This window comes from Solenopsis invicta, chromosome 3, assembly GCF_016802725.1.
Source record: "Solenopsis invicta isolate M01_SB chromosome 3, UNIL_Sinv_3.0, whole genome shotgun sequence".
Classification (NCBI taxonomy): Eukaryota; Metazoa; Arthropoda; class Insecta; order Hymenoptera; family Formicidae; genus Solenopsis; species Solenopsis invicta.
The window spans coordinates 31,288,413-31,311,537 of record NC_052666.1 but is presented as its reverse complement, the minus strand read 5'-3'; the positions used below and the strand labels follow the sequence as shown (position 1 = coordinate 31,311,537).

The following is a 23,125-nucleotide window of genomic DNA, read 5'->3' as shown; positions in this document are numbered from 1 at the left end:
CGAAGTTTTTTGTTTTTTTTTCTTAAGGGAAAAAAAATGTATTGGAAAAATTTTAAAATTGAGTATTGTATTATGATGGTACCTCATTAGTATCAAAATTTTACGATAAAATTTTTTAACTGTAGCTAGTCTCATTTATTCGTATATTAGGGTTCAAAGTTTGCCATATTTCGATCTGTGATCAGTTCAATTTTTCTTGTCACTTTCATTCTAATTAATATTTTAACACTTGTATTGTAAAAATTAAAAAATATATAATCTAAATCTTGTGCTCATGAAATAATAGCAAGTCGAGAGAATAATTTGAAATAATTAAATTTATAATAATATACAGGAAACAGGAAACTATAAAACAAGATTACACTTCAGGAATTAACTAGATCAGCATATGGTGAACTAGAGTTAAAAATCTGTATCAATGAGAAATAACTAGGAAATGGTTCGAATAAAGTTATAGACTAATGTTAGTTTCTGTCTTCAAGTTTCTGTCCTTAAAGTTTTTTCTTTCTATTTATAATAACATAAGTATGAGGGGAAACAAAAATCAAATAAATAAAAACAGAATTAACGTATTTTTTAAATAGAATAAAATGCATGCTTCTTGATAATTGCTGATATTCAAAATTCTTCATGAAATAATTAACATAAATATTAACTTAAATTTGTCTTTAAATTAGTTGTTAGGATTACATTTATACAACAGTTTGTTTAATAATTAATAATTATTAAAGTACAGATGATGTAATATTCCAAATATAAGCTGCGACCGCACTCACGAGCGTGGTGCAACTTTGTTGCGTACCCGTGACGCTAGTTATCATAAAAATCTTTATACAAGATTAATTCTCTTAATCACGTGAAATTAAATATGAAAATTGGGCGCCAAGCACGAATGAGCGTGCCACTCTCATATCAATAGTATACTGTCGAAATCTCTAAGTTAATATTCGTAATCGTCTCGAGCAACAATGGGCTTTCTTAACCGTTAGCTCAGCCACGAAATTGGCAGAAGAGGCGGTTTGGTGTGGGCTATCGGATGGAAGAGAGGGAGCTTAGAGAGAACACATCAATGAATCATAAGAATAACAATTATATTTCTGTATTTTCTGACATTGAATAATAATTCGCAACAAGAATGCATGTTATGTACGCGTACGCGGCTGGAAAACATGCCATCACGCGGTCGTTGGCACGAGCTTACTTAAAGACAGAAGCGAAGTCCGACTGAAAACGCTAATAATCGACGAACAATACAGGCTGCTCGCACACAGCACTCTCTGACACGCGCACACTTATTTTACCCGAAAGATACATACGGACTCAACAGAGAACACGCAATCGGAAATAGCAAACGTTAGACAAAGACAATACGAGAGTGAAAGTAACGCACAAGAATAAGAATTATAACGCGAGACTTAACTGTGGTGTCGATAGGCTCTTTAATAAACGACAAGAAATTATACGCGACGTGATCGGATGGGACGGCGTTGGCGGAACAAGGCACACGGCACTCCAACACGTGCTCTAATATCGGTGGAAAATCCACTCGCACAGAACGCGAACTCTACTAACTCTCACCGCGCGCGCGACCCATCCGATCGGTGAAATCGATAGCTTTACAAGAATACTTTGTCACACCATGGCACACTGTCTAACTCAAAAATCCTCGAGGCGTCAATCTTCCTCTCGACTCGGCACGGCTCGTTTCCGACAGCGAAGCAAGTCGTAACCATGAAGTAAGATTAAGGAGACAAAACTGCAGAGATTGAAAGTGGTCACAAAAAATGTTCCGTGGGCCATAGCGTCGGCATCTTTGACCAAATGTTAGACAAAGATAAAATGCCAACGTGCATCATTTTATTTTTGTTTAACATTTGGTAAACAACAAGAATAAAATCAGTATCCAAGATGGCGACGCTATGGTCTACAGAATATTTTTGGTGACCAACTTTTTTCTTCCCAGCCTATGCAGTTTCGTCTCTTTAATCTTACTTCATGGTCGTAGCGCAAGGATCTTCCGCAGGCGGCACGCAGGATTACTCCACCCTACTCTTATCCCACGTATGGAAATTTATTGTGCCTCGCGATGGGTCCCCCTAATCACTTGGCCCTCGCGGTCCTCGCTAATCAGACTATCGCGCTTTAGCGCATAGTTTTGAGTCAGGTCGGTGTTTTCGGGTAATCCGCGAATTCGCCCATGGTTTTTCCGATGCCGGACGGCTATCCTTACGGACTTTTCTTTGCGTCCACAGTCTGCGTGCTCAGGACCAAGTCAGAAATATCTTCTCGCGTCTTCATTACCGGGGTTTTCCACACGATGTTTCGGAGTGTCGACATCTCTTTGTCCGACTTTCCCTCCTGTGGTATTCTGCAATATGCATCGGCCTTAAGGTTGTATATGTGCGCGGTGATATAAAATTATTAAATGTGAAAGGAGATTACTTGCAGTGCACGTTCCTGCAATCCCACGCAATATCTACGCAATTCAATAATTTCCTAATGGCGGCACGTCCTCTTCCTCGTAGTCTTCTCGCCTGGTGAGACATCCGCGATACAGAATTAGCAACAGATAGTCGCCGATCTTAAAATCCGCGCAAAACGTCACTAAAAATTAACGGATAAACACACACACACACACCACCACCACCACCACGCACGCACCACACACGCACGCACGCACGCACGCACACACACACAAACAAAACGCGAGACTCTATAATTGCACGCACCAACACGTCTGTCTCCGAGCCGAGAGGATGTAAAACCGCAGCGTGCATTTCCGGTCGGGTCTTATGACCCCTGTGACAAACGACCGGTCAGGACGTCACGTCACAAAACATAAAAATTAGCTCAATATTAATTCCTGCGCTTATACGAGTTCTATTTTAATGTCTTATTATATTGTAAAATTAGTAGCATGTCATTTACATAGCAAAAACAGCAATTTTTCAGAAAAAAATGTTTCTGGTTTTCTTTTAGAGATTTGAACAAAGCGGTTCTTTTAAAACTATAGTATTTATTATATAAATGGTACCACTTCTTTTGTTTAAAAAAAATTAAAGTTTGGAATAGAAAAGAAAGACCCTTGAATAGAAATACATATACATATATGGTAGTTACTACATTTGGACTTTATTTATTAAAAGTAGCATATTATTTATTCCAAAAAGCAATACATTATTCTTTTTACAATTGGTGCGACATAAAGATTTCATACATTTTTCTTAAATACATATCATTTAGATTGAATATTAAATCACGCAATTTTAAGACATTATTATATTGTTTTAAGTACGTACCACTTGGGTTAAGATTGTATCGTCAATTTTTATATTTTTGTCTGCTAAACTAAAACATAGTAATACGAATCAACGTTAGACATAATTTCAATTTTCAAAGCGTGAAAAAATGTAATTTAAATTTTATAATCTTATACAGTTCATACTTATTGTTCTTGAAAGATTTCTTGGCTAACAAAAATAAAGCTTCTTTTAGATGATCCGGAATCTTCTGAGGCTTCCAACGATAAATCCAATGTTGTATATGTTTGTTATTAGAAAGCAGCGTAATTTTTGTATCTATTATGCCTTTCGAGCTCAGTAGTTTTCTTAAGCGATGATGTAGCCACTTGCTGCGAAAGATTCGATATATCATCACTCTTTCTAGATGTGCGACAAATTCCGCTTGTTGCAATAATCGACGCTTGTGGCCCTAATGTTACAATATTAATTACGATGCTGATTAATTTGCATATTAATTTATTTGATACATAGTTTTATGTAGCTTTTGGCAATTGAGGTGGCATTGAATAGTAAGATTTTGCGGGTCTGTTTCTAAATATTCGTAGTTCGTACCTTTTTCTCAAGACCTTGAACATCGTTGACCACCAGACCGTTGATGAGATTAATCAGAACGATACTGGCGAAAATGACGGAGACCATGAACACGATTCCATTTATGACTGATAGCGAAGTACTACCACCGTTTTCAATTTTAAACAACTTCTCGCCCATCATAATTACTACAGGTTTTATGATAGATCTGCAGAAATTGTGAAATTGATCGTTTCCGTGATACAAAACGGCAATACTTAATACAAATCCAATAATCCAGCAGCGAAATGTTGAGAGAACCTAAAAAATAATTAAAAATCTTTTCATGTATAAAATTAATTACAATAACAAAAGTAGTTTTGATATAAATTCTCACTTTCATTGATGTGACTTTTTAAGTCCAGATTTAATTCTTTAATAATTATTTTTAACTTTTCATAATTATTTATAATCTTAGTTATGGTTAAAGAATTTGTCATATGAAAATAAGAAATAAACAAAGGCCAAAAAAACTAAATTGTTTTTTAAATTACAATGATTTATTCTAGTATTCGTCATCTGAAGCATGAAAATCATTAGTCTAAACGGTAAACCTTGTAACCAATATAAATTACGCACAAAGATAACCATTATGTTCGACATACAATTACTCTCGTCTGTCAAGAATCATCTTTAATGTATTATATAAATAGCGTAACAACCTTAAGAAAAAAAATCGTAGTTATGACGGAAAGTTGAGAATAATTTTTCTATTTTGTAAATAGATTTTTGTTAGGTGTATAAATCATAATATAATGTGCTCTAAGAAAAATAACATGTTGATTAACCTTTAGAATGTTCATCAACACCGTGTAAAACATGAGCGGATAATTGTCCCACATTAGAACTTGGGTAACTAACAACATCTTTTGCATCCAACTCAGCAAGATTGCGATGCTGATGAAATATAGCACCGAGTCTATCAAATGCCCAGACTCGGTTTCTTCCTTTGAATACTTTATCAACCTTTCCGCTATTGATATTATCCAGGATAGTATGACAACCACGTATTTGAATAACAACCACGTTTCTAATTGTCTCAAATAATACCTGAAATGTTTAGGCATATAAGTCCAACATTAATTAATCGAAAAATGCAAACTTTTATTATTTGGATGCATATTTACTTTGATTCTGGTATATCTTGAAATATATTTTGAAGCAAAAGAATGCAAGAATAGATTGCTAAGATTCTTCGAGTCACTACGTAATCAGCATCATTATGTGCAAATATTAAGACGTTGTTTGAGAGAAACATAACAAAGGACAAGAATATGAGTATAAAAAAAAAGAAAAATATTCTTGTTTTCTCCCACTTTAATCTGACAAAGGTCTCCACAACAGGATGCTGTAATAATATTGCCATTTGTTTTTTATACAAAACTGCGGCAATAATGGCTGTGACTACTGCCATTTGCGTCTCATCTTTTGGAGCCAATATACCGAAGTCGACAATGATCTTTAATAAAGGTTCCATTCATTATAATTCAGTAAAGAGAACATAGTAAAATAAGAAAGTAATATCTATATCAGTACGTCAGAGGGAATACGTAGAGCAATTCTTACACTCTCGATTTTCTTTGAAGGAGAATTATCGGTTGCAAGACTTTCTACGCAAGAATTCAAGATGTCTGTTAAAAAGTCGAATGGTTGCGCAATATGATGAAATATAGCATCCACGGCGGTATCTCCCGTGACTGTTTCGGCAGCTAAATTAGCTCCACGTCTGATCAAAACTTTTATGCACTCGCGATTTCCGTGATAAATTGCTCTATGAAGAGCGGTATGATTGTCCTAAACGGATAAAGATAATATAAAATTTTGATTTATATAATTTTATCTCAAATGAAAAATAATCTGCAATAAACTACAGCATCTAATATGACTAACCTGATTGCGTATATCAATGTACTCGTGTGACATTTCTTCAAGTAGAATGTTAAGTATTTCAATATTCTTTGTGTTCGCGGCGATATGAAGAGGCGTATTCCCGTAATTGTCGTAGTTATCCAACCGTGCATCTTTTAACAATATCTTAGTTGCTTCTGCACTGCCTAGCATTACCGCATGGTGCAGAGCAGTGTTACCTAGCAAAGTTGAGCATGATTATATTTGTTTTATTTTACAAATGACACACACACACACACGCGCGCGCGCGCGCGCAAATGATATGTATAACAATAAGTATTTTCTTTGGCAGTGTTGGATTTTAGATAAGATATGAATCTCAATGATGACATAGCGTGATTCTATATTTATTGCGTAACGTTCAATTAATTGATTAATACCTGTAATCGGATCAGAATCGTTAACGGACGCCTTTGCGTCGACTAGAATTTTAACGATTTTGACGAACTTGTTAATCGTCTCAGTATGACTGATGCGATGCACCGCGCTTCCTGCTAAGAGCAACGGGGTGATCTGATGATTGTCTTTAAAATTCACATCCGCTCTGCTTTCCACTAAAACGCGCACAACGTCTGCGTGATTATTTTCCACTGCATAATGCAAGGGTGTTCTTCCCCAGCAGTCGGGTATTGTTAACTGTAACAAAGCATTTACAAAAGGAGCGTAATTTCTATTTTTTTTTATTTTGACTTATAGTCTGCGACAAAAAAATAGCACACCTAATTTTTGTTAATTGTTATTTTATAAATTACAAAAATCTAATTTTACGTATACATAGATAAATCTTTATTTTCTTTTACAAAACTCAAATAATATTATCTTTGTATCTTCATTGTTTGAAACTGTAATACTTATAAGAGATTATTAAGAAAGTTGTTATTCATTTAATTTTAGTTATCGTAAGATACATTAAGGTAATCTGCTAGAATAAATTAGAATTAGATTTTGCGAGCTCAGCACGATCTTCAACACGCGGATCCATTCCGTGTTTCTATCATTTTTATATTTGTTTGCCAACGAGAAACAGGATCTAATATAGCTAACCTTATCAGGTTTATCAACATCGGATGATGTTGCTTCAAGTAGAATCCTTAGTGTTTCAATATTTCCTCTATTCGCGGCAATATGAACAGGCGTAGCTCCGGAGTTGTTGCATTTATCCGGCCGTGCATCTTTTAACAATATCTTCGTTGCTTCTGCACTGTCTAACTTTACCGCACGATGCAGAGCAGTGTTACCTAGCAAAGTTGAACGCGTGATAACATTTATATAATTTTACAAATAATTCGTACACATATTCGTAAATGATATATCTAATAATTTCCTTTTACAATGATGGCTATATGATCAGGTATGGACTCGATGATGGCATAGCGTGATTCTATCTATTGCGTAACGTTCAATTGATTGACTAATACCCGTTTCCGGATGAATAGCGTTAACAGACGCCTCCGCGTCGACTAAAATTTTAACGATCTTGACGAACTTGTTAATCATCTCAGTGCGATTGGTGCGATTCATCGCGCTTCCTGCTAAGAGCAACGGGGTAATCCGGTCCTCGTCTTCAACATTCACATCTGCTCCTCTTTCCACTAAAATGCGCACAACGTCTGCGTGATTATTTTCCACTGCATAATGCAAGGGTGTTCTTCCCTTGCAGTCGGGTATTGGCAACTGTAACAAAGCATTTAAAAAAGGAGCGTGATTTCTATTTTTTTTACTTCGATTTAGTAGGAATTTACGATCGAAATACGAACCGGTCTTTTTAACGGGCTATATTGTATGTTCGCGGTGTCTACATCATTAGGGATGTTGGTCTCAGACGAGTAGATACCGATTTTGATGTCGACATCTCCTCCATGTTCAAGAAGCCATTTTATCACCTCAGTATTACCGCTGTACGCCGCGTAATAAAGTGCGCACCTACCAATTTTATCTATGCTGTTTATATCGGCGCCTCTTCCGTGAAGTTGGTTCAACAGATCTACGTTTCCTTGCCACGCAGCCATCTGCAAGGCTGTGATTTGAAGGACACCTAATGGACCTACGTATTTATTTTCGTGATCGCACTCCAAAATTTCACTTGCGTTGTCGAACTTTCCATTTTTTATCACTGATATTAGTGCAATATGATCCGGATCGCCGTCTTGCATTGCAATTTTTCCGTTTTTATACGTCAACGACAAAAGTTTTTTCGTCCACGATGCTAGCGAGAAACTGATGCACAATATGCATGGTTAATAAGAACACGTAACATTATCAGCTGGATGTTTGATAAAGTGTATGATATCTTTGTTTTGATACGATTTTTATTTTAAGATCTTTGTGTGAATGAACAAAGTTGTCGATATAAATTAACATGATAATAAAATAAAATTTTCTAGCTTGTAAATAATTAATGAACGTATATTTATATAAATTTTTGTATTTGCAATGTTTTTTACTCACTTAGCCGTTATTACCGGGTAAAAAATCTCTTGTATTGTATTACAAAATTGTAGCGAAACTGCCGCTCAGATAGTATTACGGACGATTTCGCTGATGTAGAATAATTTTCGATAGTATCGAGGGCTAATAATCGAACACTCACGCTATTTAACTGACCGAGAATGTAAGAGTTATTTATTAAGAAATAGTTTGACGGCTAATGACTCGCCAGGACGAGACTCTGACCGCACGTACATATGGCGAAAAGAACACTTGCACGGATCACGATTGATCTTGATCTTTTGAGCGCTCGCACGCTTGCCGGTGTCGCCACGCGGGCCCATAGCCATCAGCGCCGCGGTGGTTAAAAATTACAGTCTTTACAGAACGCGCCAGGGCCGTGTTAATTACGGGCCCTACAAAATTACCTTTTCAAGAAAAAGGCGGCAAGTGCGCGTTCGCGAGTGTGTGTGTGTGTGTGCGTGCGCGCGCTGGCTTTAAATCTATTTTTTCTACAAAATACCCAAGTGATATTATCTTAGTATTTTCATTAAAAATTGTTTTCTGATTTAACCTAAATGAACGTATTTAATTTAAAAAAGTAATTGGTTTAACAGATCTACTATATGTTTCCTTGCCTCGCAGCCACCTGTAGGATTAGGACACCTAATGGACCTACGTATTTATTTTCGTGATCGCGCGCCAAAATTTCACTTGCATTGTCAAACTCTCCGTTTTTGAATGCTGATATGAGTACAATATGTTCAGGATTACATTTTTGCATTGCAATTTTTTCCTTTTTTTTAACGTCAACGATAAAAAACCACTAGATTCTCTAGTGCTCGTGAGAAACTGATGCGCAATGTGCGTGATTAACCAGAACATCTAAATATTTATCAGCCGGATAAGGCAAGCAAAGGATATGTTAATGTTTTTTATTTTGATACGATTTTATTTTAATACCTGGTTTACGTCATATTTACGTCAGACGCTTTGTGTGTATGACAAAATTTATACACACAATAAATTAACATGGTATTAAAATAAAGTTTTATAGCTCGTAAATATAATAATTAATGTATAATTATAGTGATTTTTGTATTTTCAATATTTTTTACTCATCTATTACCGAACAGAAAATCTTTCATATTCTATTACAAAGTTGCTTTTTACAAAAGACGCCAAGTGTATGTGTGCATACATGCGCGCGCGTTTTAAATCCTTATTTTTTTTTACAAAACCCATGTGGTTCCATCTTTGTATTTTCGTTGAAAAATTTTTTTGTTTTATCCTAAATAAATGTATTTAATTTAAAAAAGGATTAATGGAATATAAGATGTAATTTCAAAGAATTAAATAGGAAACAGTACAAAATGAGAAAATTTTATTGAAAATAAAGCATTTTTATTACCCTAACTCAGGTAAGATTTTTTGCAATAATTTCTTTACAGTTTTTTGGGATTACGGAACATAATAGAGATGTGTACAAGTATCAAATAAATGATAAAATTTATTAGAAATTTAATTTTGCGATATTACATTTGGACTCTTTTTTAGGGCTGTGTCTTAAATCCGGCAATCATGCGGCGCGCATGACTTCGGAGGAATTTTGGAAATGTTTATAAAATTTACTTAATAAATTATTGGGCATTAATAACTACTTTCGACTGGTAATGCCGTGTTCATTATTTTAATAATACCACTTGTTTTGTTTAAAAAAATTAAAGATTGGAATAAGAAAAGAAAGACCTTCGAATAGTAATACATTTGTAGATACTACTGTTACGTCCAGAATTCTCGAAATAAGTCTCTCGGGTCGGTTGGCAGGTAGAGACTTAGAGAAAAAATTCGAGCGAGGTAGGAAGGACGGAACAGGCCTAATCTCTCGCACACATGTCTCCGGGCGAGTGCGACGAGTCGAATGCGTCAGGTGAGTCAGAATGTAGGTCAGGTATCGAGAATGACGACCTATGACTCTCATTCAGACTCTTGCATTCGTGTAGTCCTTATTTTGCGTAAACGAATTGAATCGCTTTTACGCGGGATCGGACTAAGTGCAATTTTATCGGAGCGGGAATTAGAGGTGATTGAAGTAAAGAAAAATGATTGAAATTAAGAATTATAATTTATTTTAACATAATAAAAGAAATAACCAATTACAATGATAGGTGATGACTATAATGATAATTATTAATTTGCAAATAACATGTTTATTAGTAGGAAACATGTATAATAAAAAGAAGAAAAATCTTATGTTCTTAATATAAAAAACTTAAATTCTAATTGGTTACATTTGTGCTTAACGGGATATAAATGTGCATGTGTAGGTGTATTTTCTGATCAAGGGATTTTTAGTTATCCAGGTAGGGTTTGGAGCGAGTCGAAGATTTCTTCAAATTCATTGAATACTCTTCGATTCGCTTCAATATTTTCATTTACTATATTCTCTACCTGTTCGGGAGTAAATAATGAATCGGAATGCGGGTTTTCTTGGGGAAACTCTAGCGCGGGGGAATATGGATCTTCCGGAGGTCTTCGAACAGGTGAATCGGAATTACGATAAAAAAAATCGGGGGAAGGTGTAGGAGGAAAATCTGTAGGAGAAAAGGTTGAATCCCGAGGAGAGGCTAAGGGCTCTGCAAAAGGATCAAAGGTAGAAGACGGTGACCCTGGTGGTTGTTTAAAATCTGGTTCTACATGAGATCCAGGTGAGTAAGAGGGGGAAGGATAACGACAGGGGGAAAAAGAGTGTGATTCGGGGGACGGATTTGAGACTGGCGGAGCTGAGTCGGTCGGTTCGTCGGAAGTACTCAAATTAATTAGAGCGTTAGGCAACACAGAAATTTTTGCTCGCTGTTGCGTAATTTTCCGCAGAGCGATAACGATGCGCCAACCCTCCGGAGCTTCTTATTTCGGCGATTCCGACAGTTCTTAATGGCTCTTCGAGTTTTATGGTCAGGGACTCGCTTACGCACTAAAATGAATTTGAGAATTAAGGCTACGTTCTCTCTTTCTTATAAAGGGAAATAAAATTTATATTATAACTTCTTGAAAGAAGAAAAAAAAGAAAAGCAAAAGAAAAAAAAGTTTGAATTAATAAAAGGAACGGAATTCTTCGTTTCCGCTGGAAACAAAGAAAACTGCGAATTCAATCGAACGAGAGTTCGATTGTATCCAGCAGGGAATAAGGAGAGTCGCGGACCCAATCGAAAGAGCTCGATTGTATCCTACGAGAAATAAAAAGAGTCGCGGACCCAATCGAAAGAGCTCGACTGTATCCTACGGGAAATAAAAAGAATCGCGGACCCAATCGAAAGAGCTCGATTGTATCCTGCGGGAAATTAAGAGAGTGAGAGTAATAGAGGGAGAAAAGGAAAGGTAGTGCAATAATACTGAATATATGAGTGTTTTGAAAAATATAATAAATATCTTATTAGAGAGAGAAGGTAGTCTTATGAAGAGTAAAAAAAAAAAAAATAATAATAATAATGGACGGCTGAGACTTACTGTTGGGTGAAGTTTTGAAGGTGCGAGCGATTTAGTGGTTGGCGGAGCGGATTCAGCTTACAACGGCGGACGGTTGGTCGACGGTTGGCACTCAGAGTGTTCGGATCTCACAATGCCGCGTCAAATTTCAGTACGATAAATACGAATCCGAACGTCACAAACTCGGACATATAATGTCACGGAATGTGCGCCGGATCGAACTAGAGTGAATCGCGAACAAAAAAAAAAAATGAGCGATTGATCAGAATGAAAAAGGTGCGGTATGTGCTCGTAAGTGACTGTAAATGATTGTAAGAAAGTAAGTAAGTGCTGAGTAAGTGCTCGCGAGCTCCGAAGCTCCTTCCTTTTATACCTGAATCTGCCTATGGTTCCTATGGGATTTTAATCCGCAGGTGTACCGTCTCTTATTATTGCCCACGCCCTATTAATTGCGCGACAAGTGTTTCGAGTCGGTGGGGTCAATCATCCGCGTTTCAACGCTTGCTTCCGCCCAAAATCGGCACGTGTCAAGGGTAGACCAACCGTATTGACTCGACCGGACAATTTTAGCGTATCCGCGCGATTAAGATAGGCCATCTTTTCGCAATTTTTCGGTTGCTTGGCTGCATCGACTTCGAAAGAAAAGAATTGTTACTCCGCAGGACGTAACACTACACTTAGATTTTATTTATTTTAAGTTTTGACATTTATTCTAAAGAGCAATATATTCTCTTTGCAATTGGTACGACGTAAAGGTTTCATACATTTTTTAATATACACTAGAACAAAACAAGCGCCCGCTACGCGAGCGCTATAAAGCTTTTAATAGTGAATGTATATTATATTTAAATAAATATAAAAAAATTAAAAAATTAATCAAGTTCAAAAAAATTTTACATAAATTAATAAAAACAATTTTTTTTATTTTTTTATTATTATTGATTTATCTAATACAGTTATAATTAAGTATAACTAAAGGTGTGTGTGTGTGTGTGTGTGTGTGTGTGTGTGTGTGTGTGTGTGTGTGTGTGTCTGTATGTGCTTCTGCTTCTGAATAATTAAAGGGCATAGTAGTGGAAAGAATGTTCTTAATCCATTACCATAAAAAAAATTCGGCGGTAAACACCGGGAAATTTTTTGTTTTCTTAAAAAACTGCATTTTGTCTGAAGGATACTGCCTTGATATATTTGTTATTTCCGCATAGCTGCCGCTCTCATGTTTAGATTGTGTCATCGACAGGAATCAGTTTCTTAAAAAACTTGTCTCAAGGATACTGTCTCAAGGATACAATCAATTCAATGTCGCCCATTCAAAGAATGCGGAAAGATTTAAATATATGTATGCTGTGCATCCAGTTCCTCTCTCTCTCTCTCTCTCTTTCTTTCTCTCTCTCTCTCTCTCTCGAAAAAAAAGAGAAAGTAATAAAAGAGAAAGTAGATATAAAAAGATATGGCAATGGGAGTAACGAAATTAAAGAAAGGTAGCAAAGGAGTAGTAATTATGGGTTGTGAAACTGGAAAAATGGTGAAAAAATTGAAAGAGACAGTACAAGCTAAGCTGGGAGAGCATTATAAAGTGCTCGAGTCGTCTCAATCGAAACCAAAAGTAAAAATTGTTAACATAAATTTAGAAGAGATAAACTTAGATGATAATGAACTTATAAATACAATTAAGGAGCAGAATAAAATAGATACAGTAAATATGCGAATTGTGAATGGTTAAAGAAAGGAAGAGAATGATTAAAGAAAAGAGTAACAATCAAAGAAGAGGAAATGACGAAGGATCAATAATAATGGAAGTAGATGAAGAGACGCACGAGCTGATATTGAAGAAATCAAAACTAAATATAGAATGGAAGAAATGTCCTGTATTTAATCACATCAGTGTCTAAAGATGTTTTAAATGCTGGGGGTACTTCCACATTGCTAAAAATTGTACGAGAGAAGAAACATGCTGCAAATGCGCAGGGAATCATAGCTCGTGTGTTTGCACAGCGACGGAGAGCAAATGTGTGAATTGTATGTTCAAAAATAGAACATACAATCTAAATGACGACCATAAAGCCATCAGTCAAGAATGTCCTACTTTTAAAAGGGCGTTACAAAAAGAGAAAAGGAGAGCAGGTTGGGAGGATACAAAATAGCAACTACAGAAGAAAGAAGAAATAATTATGTATACAATGCGCAGAGCTTACCAGCGTATATAGATGAACTTCAGCATCAGGTTATTAGCCCAGAAATTTTAGGATTTTACTTCGGAAAAAATGCCACCTAGCTAAATTTTTGCACACACCTTTATTTAGACATTATAAACAAGGTGCAAAAAGTCCCCATCGATATCGTGTTAGCTTCAAAAGTTATTCGAGGTCAAAGGTCACAAAAATTGATTTTTTGTGAATATATCGCTTTCTATTAGTCGTACGTCAATTATGGTTATTATAAAAATTGTAGATTGAACTGTTCTCTACAACAAATGTTGTATACATTTTTCATGTACAAACAACCATTTTCACGTTATACGGCCAACAAAGTGTCCGCAGAACACTAATAGCAATACATTTGTTTCCACACCACCTTCGAGGTAGAATATAAGGCGCGTTTTTTTTACATGGTTTTCCCTGTAGGGAAGGGAATTTCTGAGCAAAGAACCTGCATCAAGTTTTGTTTCAAGCTTAAAAAAACTGCTGCAGAAACCCATCGCATACTTATGGAAGTATTAGATAAAATTTTAATTTTAATTGGTTATATGATAAGACTTTTTACTTAATAAAAATTTTACTTTAAATCCAAATGTACTTTTTTACATATATACTTGTAAATTAATTGAAAATATTTTCTACATATTTCTTATTATTTAAAATCAGAGCGTATTTGAAACATATTAATTTAGCACATTTAAATATATTAAAATATATTTAAAATATATTTTAATATATTAAAATAATATATTTAAAATATATTTGTAAATTTGAAAAAATGTTTGATTAAATTAATGAAAATAATACGAACATTTTAAATTTTTAATTAAAATATCTGGATTGAAATAAAGTGGTTCTTATTCTTTCAATTCAAAAGAAGTTTTTATAGGTTACATAATCCATTTTAACTCACAGGATTAAAATAACAATTGTTATCCTTTCTTTTTTCAGAATCAATCATATGTTTAAAATATTAACAATTATAATAAAATACATTTGAACTTAAATATGTTTCATTTATCCTTTATAGTTTTGTTACATTTATATAGAACAGATTTTCTAAGTTGTTGCTTGATTGCAGAATAATAGATTTTTATAAATTTGAGACTTTCCTCTTTTTGTAACCATTCAATACATTAGAAAGATTTGTAAGATAAATGTAATACTGGCCTAATAAAACTACATACAAGTATGTACAGTTAGGAACTAAAAGATTGCAACACTTCCGTGTCTAAGTTATATCTTGGAATGACGAAATTGACCGGATGGAATCTCACATAAAATCAAATTATGTAGGTGTTTTCATCATGCACTTTATTCTCTTTATATATACATGTATGTATACATACATGTACGACGTACGTATATTATAAATGTCGCATAATTAATAAATTATTTTGATCATTTTTTAACAGATTATTTATTTAGACGGTGCACATTCTCGTCCACCAAAAGCAACTCAATTTAATAATGGAAATGTTAATTATGAATTACAAATCTCATTAAGTACCCGAATTTCATGTTTAGGAAAATATAAATTTGAAAACACATTAAATCTGCCAGAACCGGAAGACGTTAATTTTTCGGAAATTTTGAATACAACAACAAGAGTCAGTAAGTTTCTCGGGTTTATCAATTTATTATATAAATAAAGAAAGTCGACAATACTAACAAAAATTAATTATACAATACATCACATTTTTTAATGCATCACATTAACATTTTAATATAAAATAAAATTCTTCTTTAACAATAAATAATTATTATAGTGATAGAAGGTTATATCAAAACAAATTTTGTAACATTATATAATAATAAATTAAATAAAAAGATAGGTTGCGGTTCAATAACTGACGGAAGATACAAATTGGAAGTTAACGTATCAAACTTCGATACAGAAGATTATGATGACTAAAATTTAAAAAAGGGAGATAAAATAAAAATAATAGTAATGATATAAACAGGTAAAGTATAAAAGAAATGAGTACAAATTTATATAATATAAAAAATGTGAAAAAATTTATACACTTTTTATAATATTAAAAAAATTTTTTTTATTTGTGTGCACCAATTACCATATCTATTTACCAATTTATTAAAATATTTATACTTTTAACTAAATGTATATTTTTTATAATAAATCTACATGATTACATGGACATTTTTTCCCATTTTTAATTTAGTATATTTAGTATTACACACGCACACACGCACGCGCGCACACACACGCACACACACACACACACACGCGTGCGCGCGCAGCTATAACGTAGTTAAAACTACAACTGTCAAAACGCAATCTCCACGATGACAGCAGCTCACGAAGTAAGCACAACGCGAGAACCAATGAGCATTTTGGAAAAGCGACAACAATAAACTTCGAGAGACTGCGACTATCGATTTAACACGGATTTTTTCAGAAAGGATAATCACTTAGATTGAATATTAGATCACGCAATTTTAAGACATTCTTAATTTTTTTAAGTTCGTACTACTTGGGTTAAGACTCGCCAATTCTGTTTCTGTCTGCTAAACTAAAACATAATTATACGGATTTACATTTGACATAATTTCAATTTCCGAAGCATGGAAAAACGTACTTGAAATTTTATGATCTTATACAATTCATACTTATCGTCCTTGAAAGATTTCTTGGCTAACCGAAATAAAGCATCTTTTAGATGAACTGGAATGTTGGACTTCAAAATATCAAAAAAGTTATCGTATTCGTTACGAGACACTGTAATATTTGGAGTAACATCGCAACTCCAGAGCAGTTGTTCTTCTAAGCGAGAAGGTAGCCATTTTTTGGGAAAGATTTTGTGTGACATCAATATTTCTTGTTGTGCAAAAAATTTCACATGATTCAATAATCGATTTTTGTAGCCCTAATGTGATAATATTGAGATAATGAGACGGTATTGAATAGTAAGATTTGGGGGGGGGGTGGTCTATTTTTAAATTTTTGTGCAGCATACCTTTTTTTCAAATTGTTCAATTTCGTTGGTCACCAGACTGATTACGAGATTACTCAGAACAGTACTGGCGATCATGATGAAGATGATAAACAGAAATCTGCTTGGGGCCATTAGAAAAGTACTCTCACCGTTCTCACTGGTGGTAGTGTTAAGCAGGTTGTCATATTCATACTTGTCCATCATCATTACCACAGTTGTCTTTAAAGGACTCCAGAAATTCTTAAAATCATCGTTTCCGGGAAACAAAACGGCAAAACTTACTGCGAATCCAATAATTAAGGAACCAAATGCTAAGAGAACCTAAAAAAAATATTAAAAAGCTCTAAATGTACAATATGATAATTACTTATAATAACAAAAGTGATAAATGATGTGATATCATTGACACGATTTTTTAAGACCGGATTTATTTTGTTAATAATTATTTATAATTATTTATATTTATTTATAATCTTATTTATGGTTTAAGAATTCGTCATTCGAAGCATGAAAATGATAAGTCTAGACGATAAATCTTGAAATCAATAATTACGTACAAAGATAATCATTATGTTTGAGTTACAATTACTGCATTAAGAATTGTCTTTTCCGTATTTATATACATATACACACACGCACGCACGCACGCACGCACGCACGCACACACACACACACACACACACACACACACACACACACACAGACACTTACATATACGTATTTAGCGCAAGGACCTTAAGAAAAAAATGGATTTATGCCGGAAAGTTGAGAAATGCTAATTTTTATGGTAATTATGTCGCTGACAGGAGACAGCCTCGATGACTTTGATCTTGGCACATGTTGTCATAGTCATGGCTCTGACTAACCTCCATAAAATATTAGCCATCTTTCGCCATTCGTTAAAAAATTATCAACAAAGAAATTTTCATAAATAAAACAAAATTTCTACCCATTTTAGTCTCATACACATACTGGATATATATTTTTTGTAATTTAACTTTCCACGTAAAGCAGGTCCACTTCTCCCTCCCCGCCTTGCGAGCGAAATGAGATTTATACATGTATTCTTCGCAAATCCATGTGGAACAATATATCTGTAGACCTTGTTTTGCTTCGCATGTTAGGGGGGTGGAGTGGACGTCGCTTCGGGTAGAAAATCACAAACCCATGTAGAACAGTACTAATAACTTGTAAGCCTCGTTTTACGTGGAAAGTCGAAAGTTCATTTTAATTTTCACACAATTTTTATGATTATGACTTTTTAATGAAAGGCGAACGTTGGCTAAAACTTGTTAAAGGTTACTCAGAGCCATGACCTTGACGATATATGTCAAGATTAGGGTCATCGGGGCTATCTCCCTTTATCGACATATTTACCATTTTTATATTTTGTAATTAGATTTTTGTAAGATGTATTAATTATAGTTTAATTTGCTCTAAGAAAAAATACGTTAATTATTTTGGTTCACCTTTAGAATGATCTTCAACGTCGTGCAAAATATAAACTTGTAATCTACCCACATTATAATTCGGCTAAATAAGAACATAATTTGCACATAACTCAGCAAGATTGTGATGCTGTTGACACATGGTATCCAGTCCATGCAATGCCTTGACTCGATTTCTTCCTTTGAACACTTTACGACGAACTCTCCCGCTATCGACGTTATCAAGGATAGTATGGCGCATATGAATGATAACCATGTTTCTGATTGTTTTAAATAAATACTGAAGTGTTTAGGAATATAAGTCAATTATCAATTAATCGATAAGTGCATATTTTTATTATTTGTATGCATATTTACCATGGTTTTACGTTAACTTGAATCATATGGTAAACAAGAAATAGGAGAGAAGACCCTGCTGTCAATCTTCGAATTATCACGTGATCTGTATCATTTTGTAGAAACGTTAAGGCATAGCTCGAGAGACAAACAGCAAAGGAAATGTTTATGATTATATGAAGAATGAAATATTTTCTTAATCTTTCCCACTTTAATCTGAGAAAGGTCTCCACAACAGGATGCTGTAATAATATTGCCTGTTGTTTTATATCTGAAACTGTGGCATTAATGGCTTCGATTACCGCCAATTGCATTTGATCTTTTGGAGCCAATATACCAAAGTTGACATTGATCTGTAACAAAGATCCCATTCATTAGAATTCAAAGAGAACATAGTAAAATAAGAAAATAGTATTTACATCTGCACGTGTAACGAAAAACGTAGAGCAATCCTTACTTCCTTGAAATTGCTTGAAAGATCAGCATTTACGGGTGTTACGCAAGAATTCAAGGCATCTGTTAAAATGTCTAATGGTTGCGAAATACGATGATTGCGAAATATAGCATCCACAGCGGTAACTCCCTTGTTGTTTGTTTTGGCTAAATTAGCTCCACGACTGATCAAAGCTTGTACGCACTCGCGGTGACCCTCAAAAGCCGCTCTATGAAGAGCCGTTTCACCCTCCTAAACGGATAAAAGTAATATACAATTTTGTCTTATATAATTTTATTTCAAATAAAAAATTATTCATAATCGGCTGCATCTAATATAACTAACCTTATCGCATATATCAATGTACGACGCGCGTTCATCATTTTCCCACATACATGACATTTTTTGAAGTAGAACCGTTAGTATTTCAATACTCCCTGCAGTCGCGGCGATATGAAGAGGCGTACTTCCGGAATTTTCGCATTTTTGTGTCAGACATTCTTTATTTGTTATCTTTGTTATTATCTCTGTTGCGTCTTTACTGCCTAACATTACCGCACGGTGCAGAGCAGTGGTACCTAGCAGAGTCAAGCATGATCACATTTATATAATTTTACAAATAATTCGTGCACACATATACATAAATGATATATCTAAGAATTTTCTTTGGTAATGACTGATTTGTAGTCAAGTATGGATTTCGATGATGGTACAGGGTGATTCTATCTATTGCGTAACGTTCAATTGATTGACTATTATCCGTTTCTGGATGAATAGCGTTAACAGACGCTCCCGCGTTGAATCTTAACAATCTCGACAAACTGACACATCTGATTGAAATTGTCGCGATCCACTGTACTTCCTGCTAAGAGGAACGGGGTAATTCCTTGATTGTCTTTACCATTCACATTCGTTTCGTCTTCATACACTAAAACGCGCACACTATCAGCATTATTTTTTTCCACTGCTTCATGCAAAGGTGTCCTTTCTCCGCAATCGGGTACTGGCGGCTAAAACAAAGCATTTAGAAAAGGAGTGTAATTTCTATTTCTTTTACTCAGGTGGTTTTTTACTTGCCTCATTGGACATTTCATTTTTGTTTATTGATATGAGTGGAATCTGAGTGGAATCCGGATCGCCGTCTTGCATTGTTGTTTTTCCGTTTTTGTACGTCAACGACTAAAATTGATTGGTCCACTCCTTAATTGTTGTGTACACGATGAAAAACACTTCTATTTTTGCTTACTAAAATGTTTATTACAACTCTTTGATTACACTGAACGCGATTATCGCGTCTTTATGTATTGATTTACTCGGTTTATGCAATTTTGCTCGTCTTTCAATGAACAATCACTTGATTGATGTTCTTACCGGATTGTTGTCACGTATGTATTGTGGATTGCTCGTTATTTTGCTGCCAACGTTTGGATTTGTAGTAAACTATCGTCACGGTAGAACTGAGGAATAGGTTTTCGGTCGATGAAGGCTCGATTTAAATAGTTCTCGAGAGATCACAAAATCCCACCACTTCGTCGTCAACGATCTTTAGGGGGCCTCCTATCTGAATGGCTGATGGAAACCGACGAATTTGTGCTAAATCTGGCGATCACATGTGTGAGTCATGTCTAAACATTCTCGAACTTGCGTCTTGCACGAGTTTCTTTATTCTACGCAACGTAACATATCGTATTCTACGCTACATTAATGCTCGTGAGAAACTGACGCTCATTGTACATGATTAACGAGACCATCTAAAAATTATCAGCCGGATGTAGCACGCAAAGGATATGATAGTGTCCTTTATTTGGATACGATTTTATTTTTATACTAGGTTGATTTACGTTATACATTTTGTGTGCATGAATGATCAAAGTTATCGACGTAATTAATGAGTAAGGCCAGTGAGACGAGTAAAAAAATTTAAGTGTTCGTAGAAAGCATAAATTGTATTTATTAATTTATTAATTATATTTATTTCTTTGACGCAAACGTTTTGACTCTACAGATTCTTCTTTAGTATGTACTTTTACGTTACTAACGCAATGTTTTCAACGCAAATAACGCCAAAATTTGAATATAATCTGGTTTACAGTCCATGGTCTACGTTTGCGTTGAAAACATTGCGCTAGTAATGTAAGAGTACACACTGAAGGAGATTCGGTAAAGTCAAAACGTTTGTGTCAAAGATTAATTAATATCATTTATGCTTTATACAAAGACATTTTTTTTACATTTTTTTACATTTTTTTACTCGTCTCACTGGCCTTACTTATTAATTTGTAAATTGTATACGAGTTAATCAAAATATTGTTATCGACGTAAATTAACATGATATTAAAATAAAATTTTATAGCTTTTAACTAATTAATTGATATATGTATAATTATTTAGATTTCCGTATTTTCAACATTTTCTATTCACGTAGCTGTTATCATCCAATAAAAAATCTTTTGTATTCTCTTACAAAATTGTTTAAAAAAAAATGAAAAAAGGTGCCAAGTGTGTGCGTGTGTGTGTACATGCGTGCGTGCGTGCTCGCGCGCGCTTTAAGTTTTAATTTTTTTTACAAAACTTAAGTAGTACTATCTTTGTATTTTTATTGAAAAATCTTATTTTAATCTTAACTCAAGTAGTATGTAAGTAGTATTAATGGATTACATAAATTTAGACGCATCAAAAATCGCCTTATATTCATTTTTCTCCGAACATATTAGAGATAGCAAATCGTGATTTATAATGTTTTAGTATAAATCTCAATTTGCTATCTCTAATATGTTTGGAGAAAAAATTTCATGAATATAAGGCGATTATTTGTTATCAGTACCAGTTGTAGAATCTACACGGTTTATTCGAAACACAAAAATGAATCTTATTTTTAAAATATATAGTTATATCTAGTCTTCGTCGTAGCCGATTTTAAAAATTTCCGTTTATAGCAAAATGGCACTTATCTGAATTTAAGAATCTGAATTATTACCTAAAATTAAATCGATTTTTTGGCTGTTAAAAAAAAATTAATCTGAGAAATAACCCTTTCGACAACGACTGCATATTTTCATTCTGAATAAATAGAAATAAATCTTATCTAATATATTTATTTGTTTTCGAAATATTTTTCATACCGATTTGAAAAACACGATTTCGATAAAAATATGTTAGTTTTCCGTTTAACTCGGCGTACGCTTATCTCTTTAAAACGCAATGACTTTTTTATTTTTGCACATTTTGAGTTGAAACTTTAGAAAAATATTCTTAAGATATTATACTATTAAAAAATGCAAAAATTAAAAAATGGTTTTTTTTTAACTCACCTAGGTACCTATATGTATAACTCCTTAAAAAAAGTAATAATGTCTTAAAATTACGTAATCTAATATTTAATCTAAGTGATATATATTTTTCTAAAAAATGTATAAAATTTTTAAATTGCATTAATTATAAAGAAAATACATTGTTTTTTGAAATAACTAATGTACTACTTGTAATAAATAAAATTCAAATAGTAGTGTATTTGTAATTGCATTCAAAGGTCTTTTTATTTTAATCCAAGTGACGGTAGCTTTAATTTTTTTTTAAACAAAACTCTAATGATAGGGTAAAGTTATATCTATTATAGGATAGATTTCTAATATGAGATATCGAGGTTTCTACTACATTAATAAACGCATGTGGTTGATACTATCATAAACTTATTACGCATGCATGAAATCTATTTACTAGACAATTCATTATTAGATTATGCGTGCTGTCGTTACAAAAAATTTGTAAAATTGGATATTGTCAAGATTAATTGAAATGAGTCTTTAAACCTTGTTTATTATAAAATTAACAAATACTTAATAATAAATCTTGCATACAGCGATATAATAAAGTCGTATTAATAGAAAAATACAGGATGTAATAATTTGCTTAATTATAAATATTAGATGTGGTAATCATGAAACCACAAAGCGTGGAACTCATGTGAGACATTCAAGAATCCATATTTGTTATTGCATATTCTGATTTCAAGATCTTTCCAAAATGCTATAATAAAGTTTTTATTGAGGACTTTCGAATT

At 33.9% G+C, this 23,125-nt stretch overlaps 2 protein-coding genes across 17 annotated transcripts in view; one reads left to right on the top strand and one right to left on the bottom strand.

The window, feature by feature from the left end:
* LOC120356820 (dipeptidyl aminopeptidase-like protein 6) overlaps positions 1 to 23,125 on the top strand; it is a 528,524-nt gene that overhangs the window by 468,028 nt on the left and 37,371 nt on the right. The window lies entirely within an intron of this gene.
* LOC120357210 (transient receptor potential channel pyrexia-like) lies at positions 3,240 to 9,035 on the bottom strand. Of its 2 annotated transcripts, XM_039447180.1 has the most exons (12): positions 8,229 to 9,035; positions 7,538 to 7,997; positions 7,199 to 7,454; positions 6,825 to 7,018; positions 6,161 to 6,416; positions 5,763 to 5,959; positions 5,439 to 5,666; positions 5,000 to 5,331; positions 4,661 to 4,922; positions 3,855 to 4,133; positions 3,446 to 3,711; positions 3,240 to 3,348 (listed from the first exon to the last, which is right to left on the bottom strand). In XM_039447180.1, exons 2-12 carry the CDS (start codon positions 7,931 to 7,933, stop codon positions 3,288 to 3,290), a joined length of 2,727 nt encoding a protein of 908 aa, XP_039303114.1. In that variant the 5' UTR covers positions 7,934 to 7,997; positions 8,229 to 9,035; the 3' UTR covers positions 3,240 to 3,287. The 2 variants fall into 2 exon arrangements, with proteins under 2 accessions (XP_039303114.1, XP_039303115.1); XM_039447181.1 differs by lacking the exon at positions 8,229 to 9,035 and having other exon boundaries at positions 7,538 to 8,043.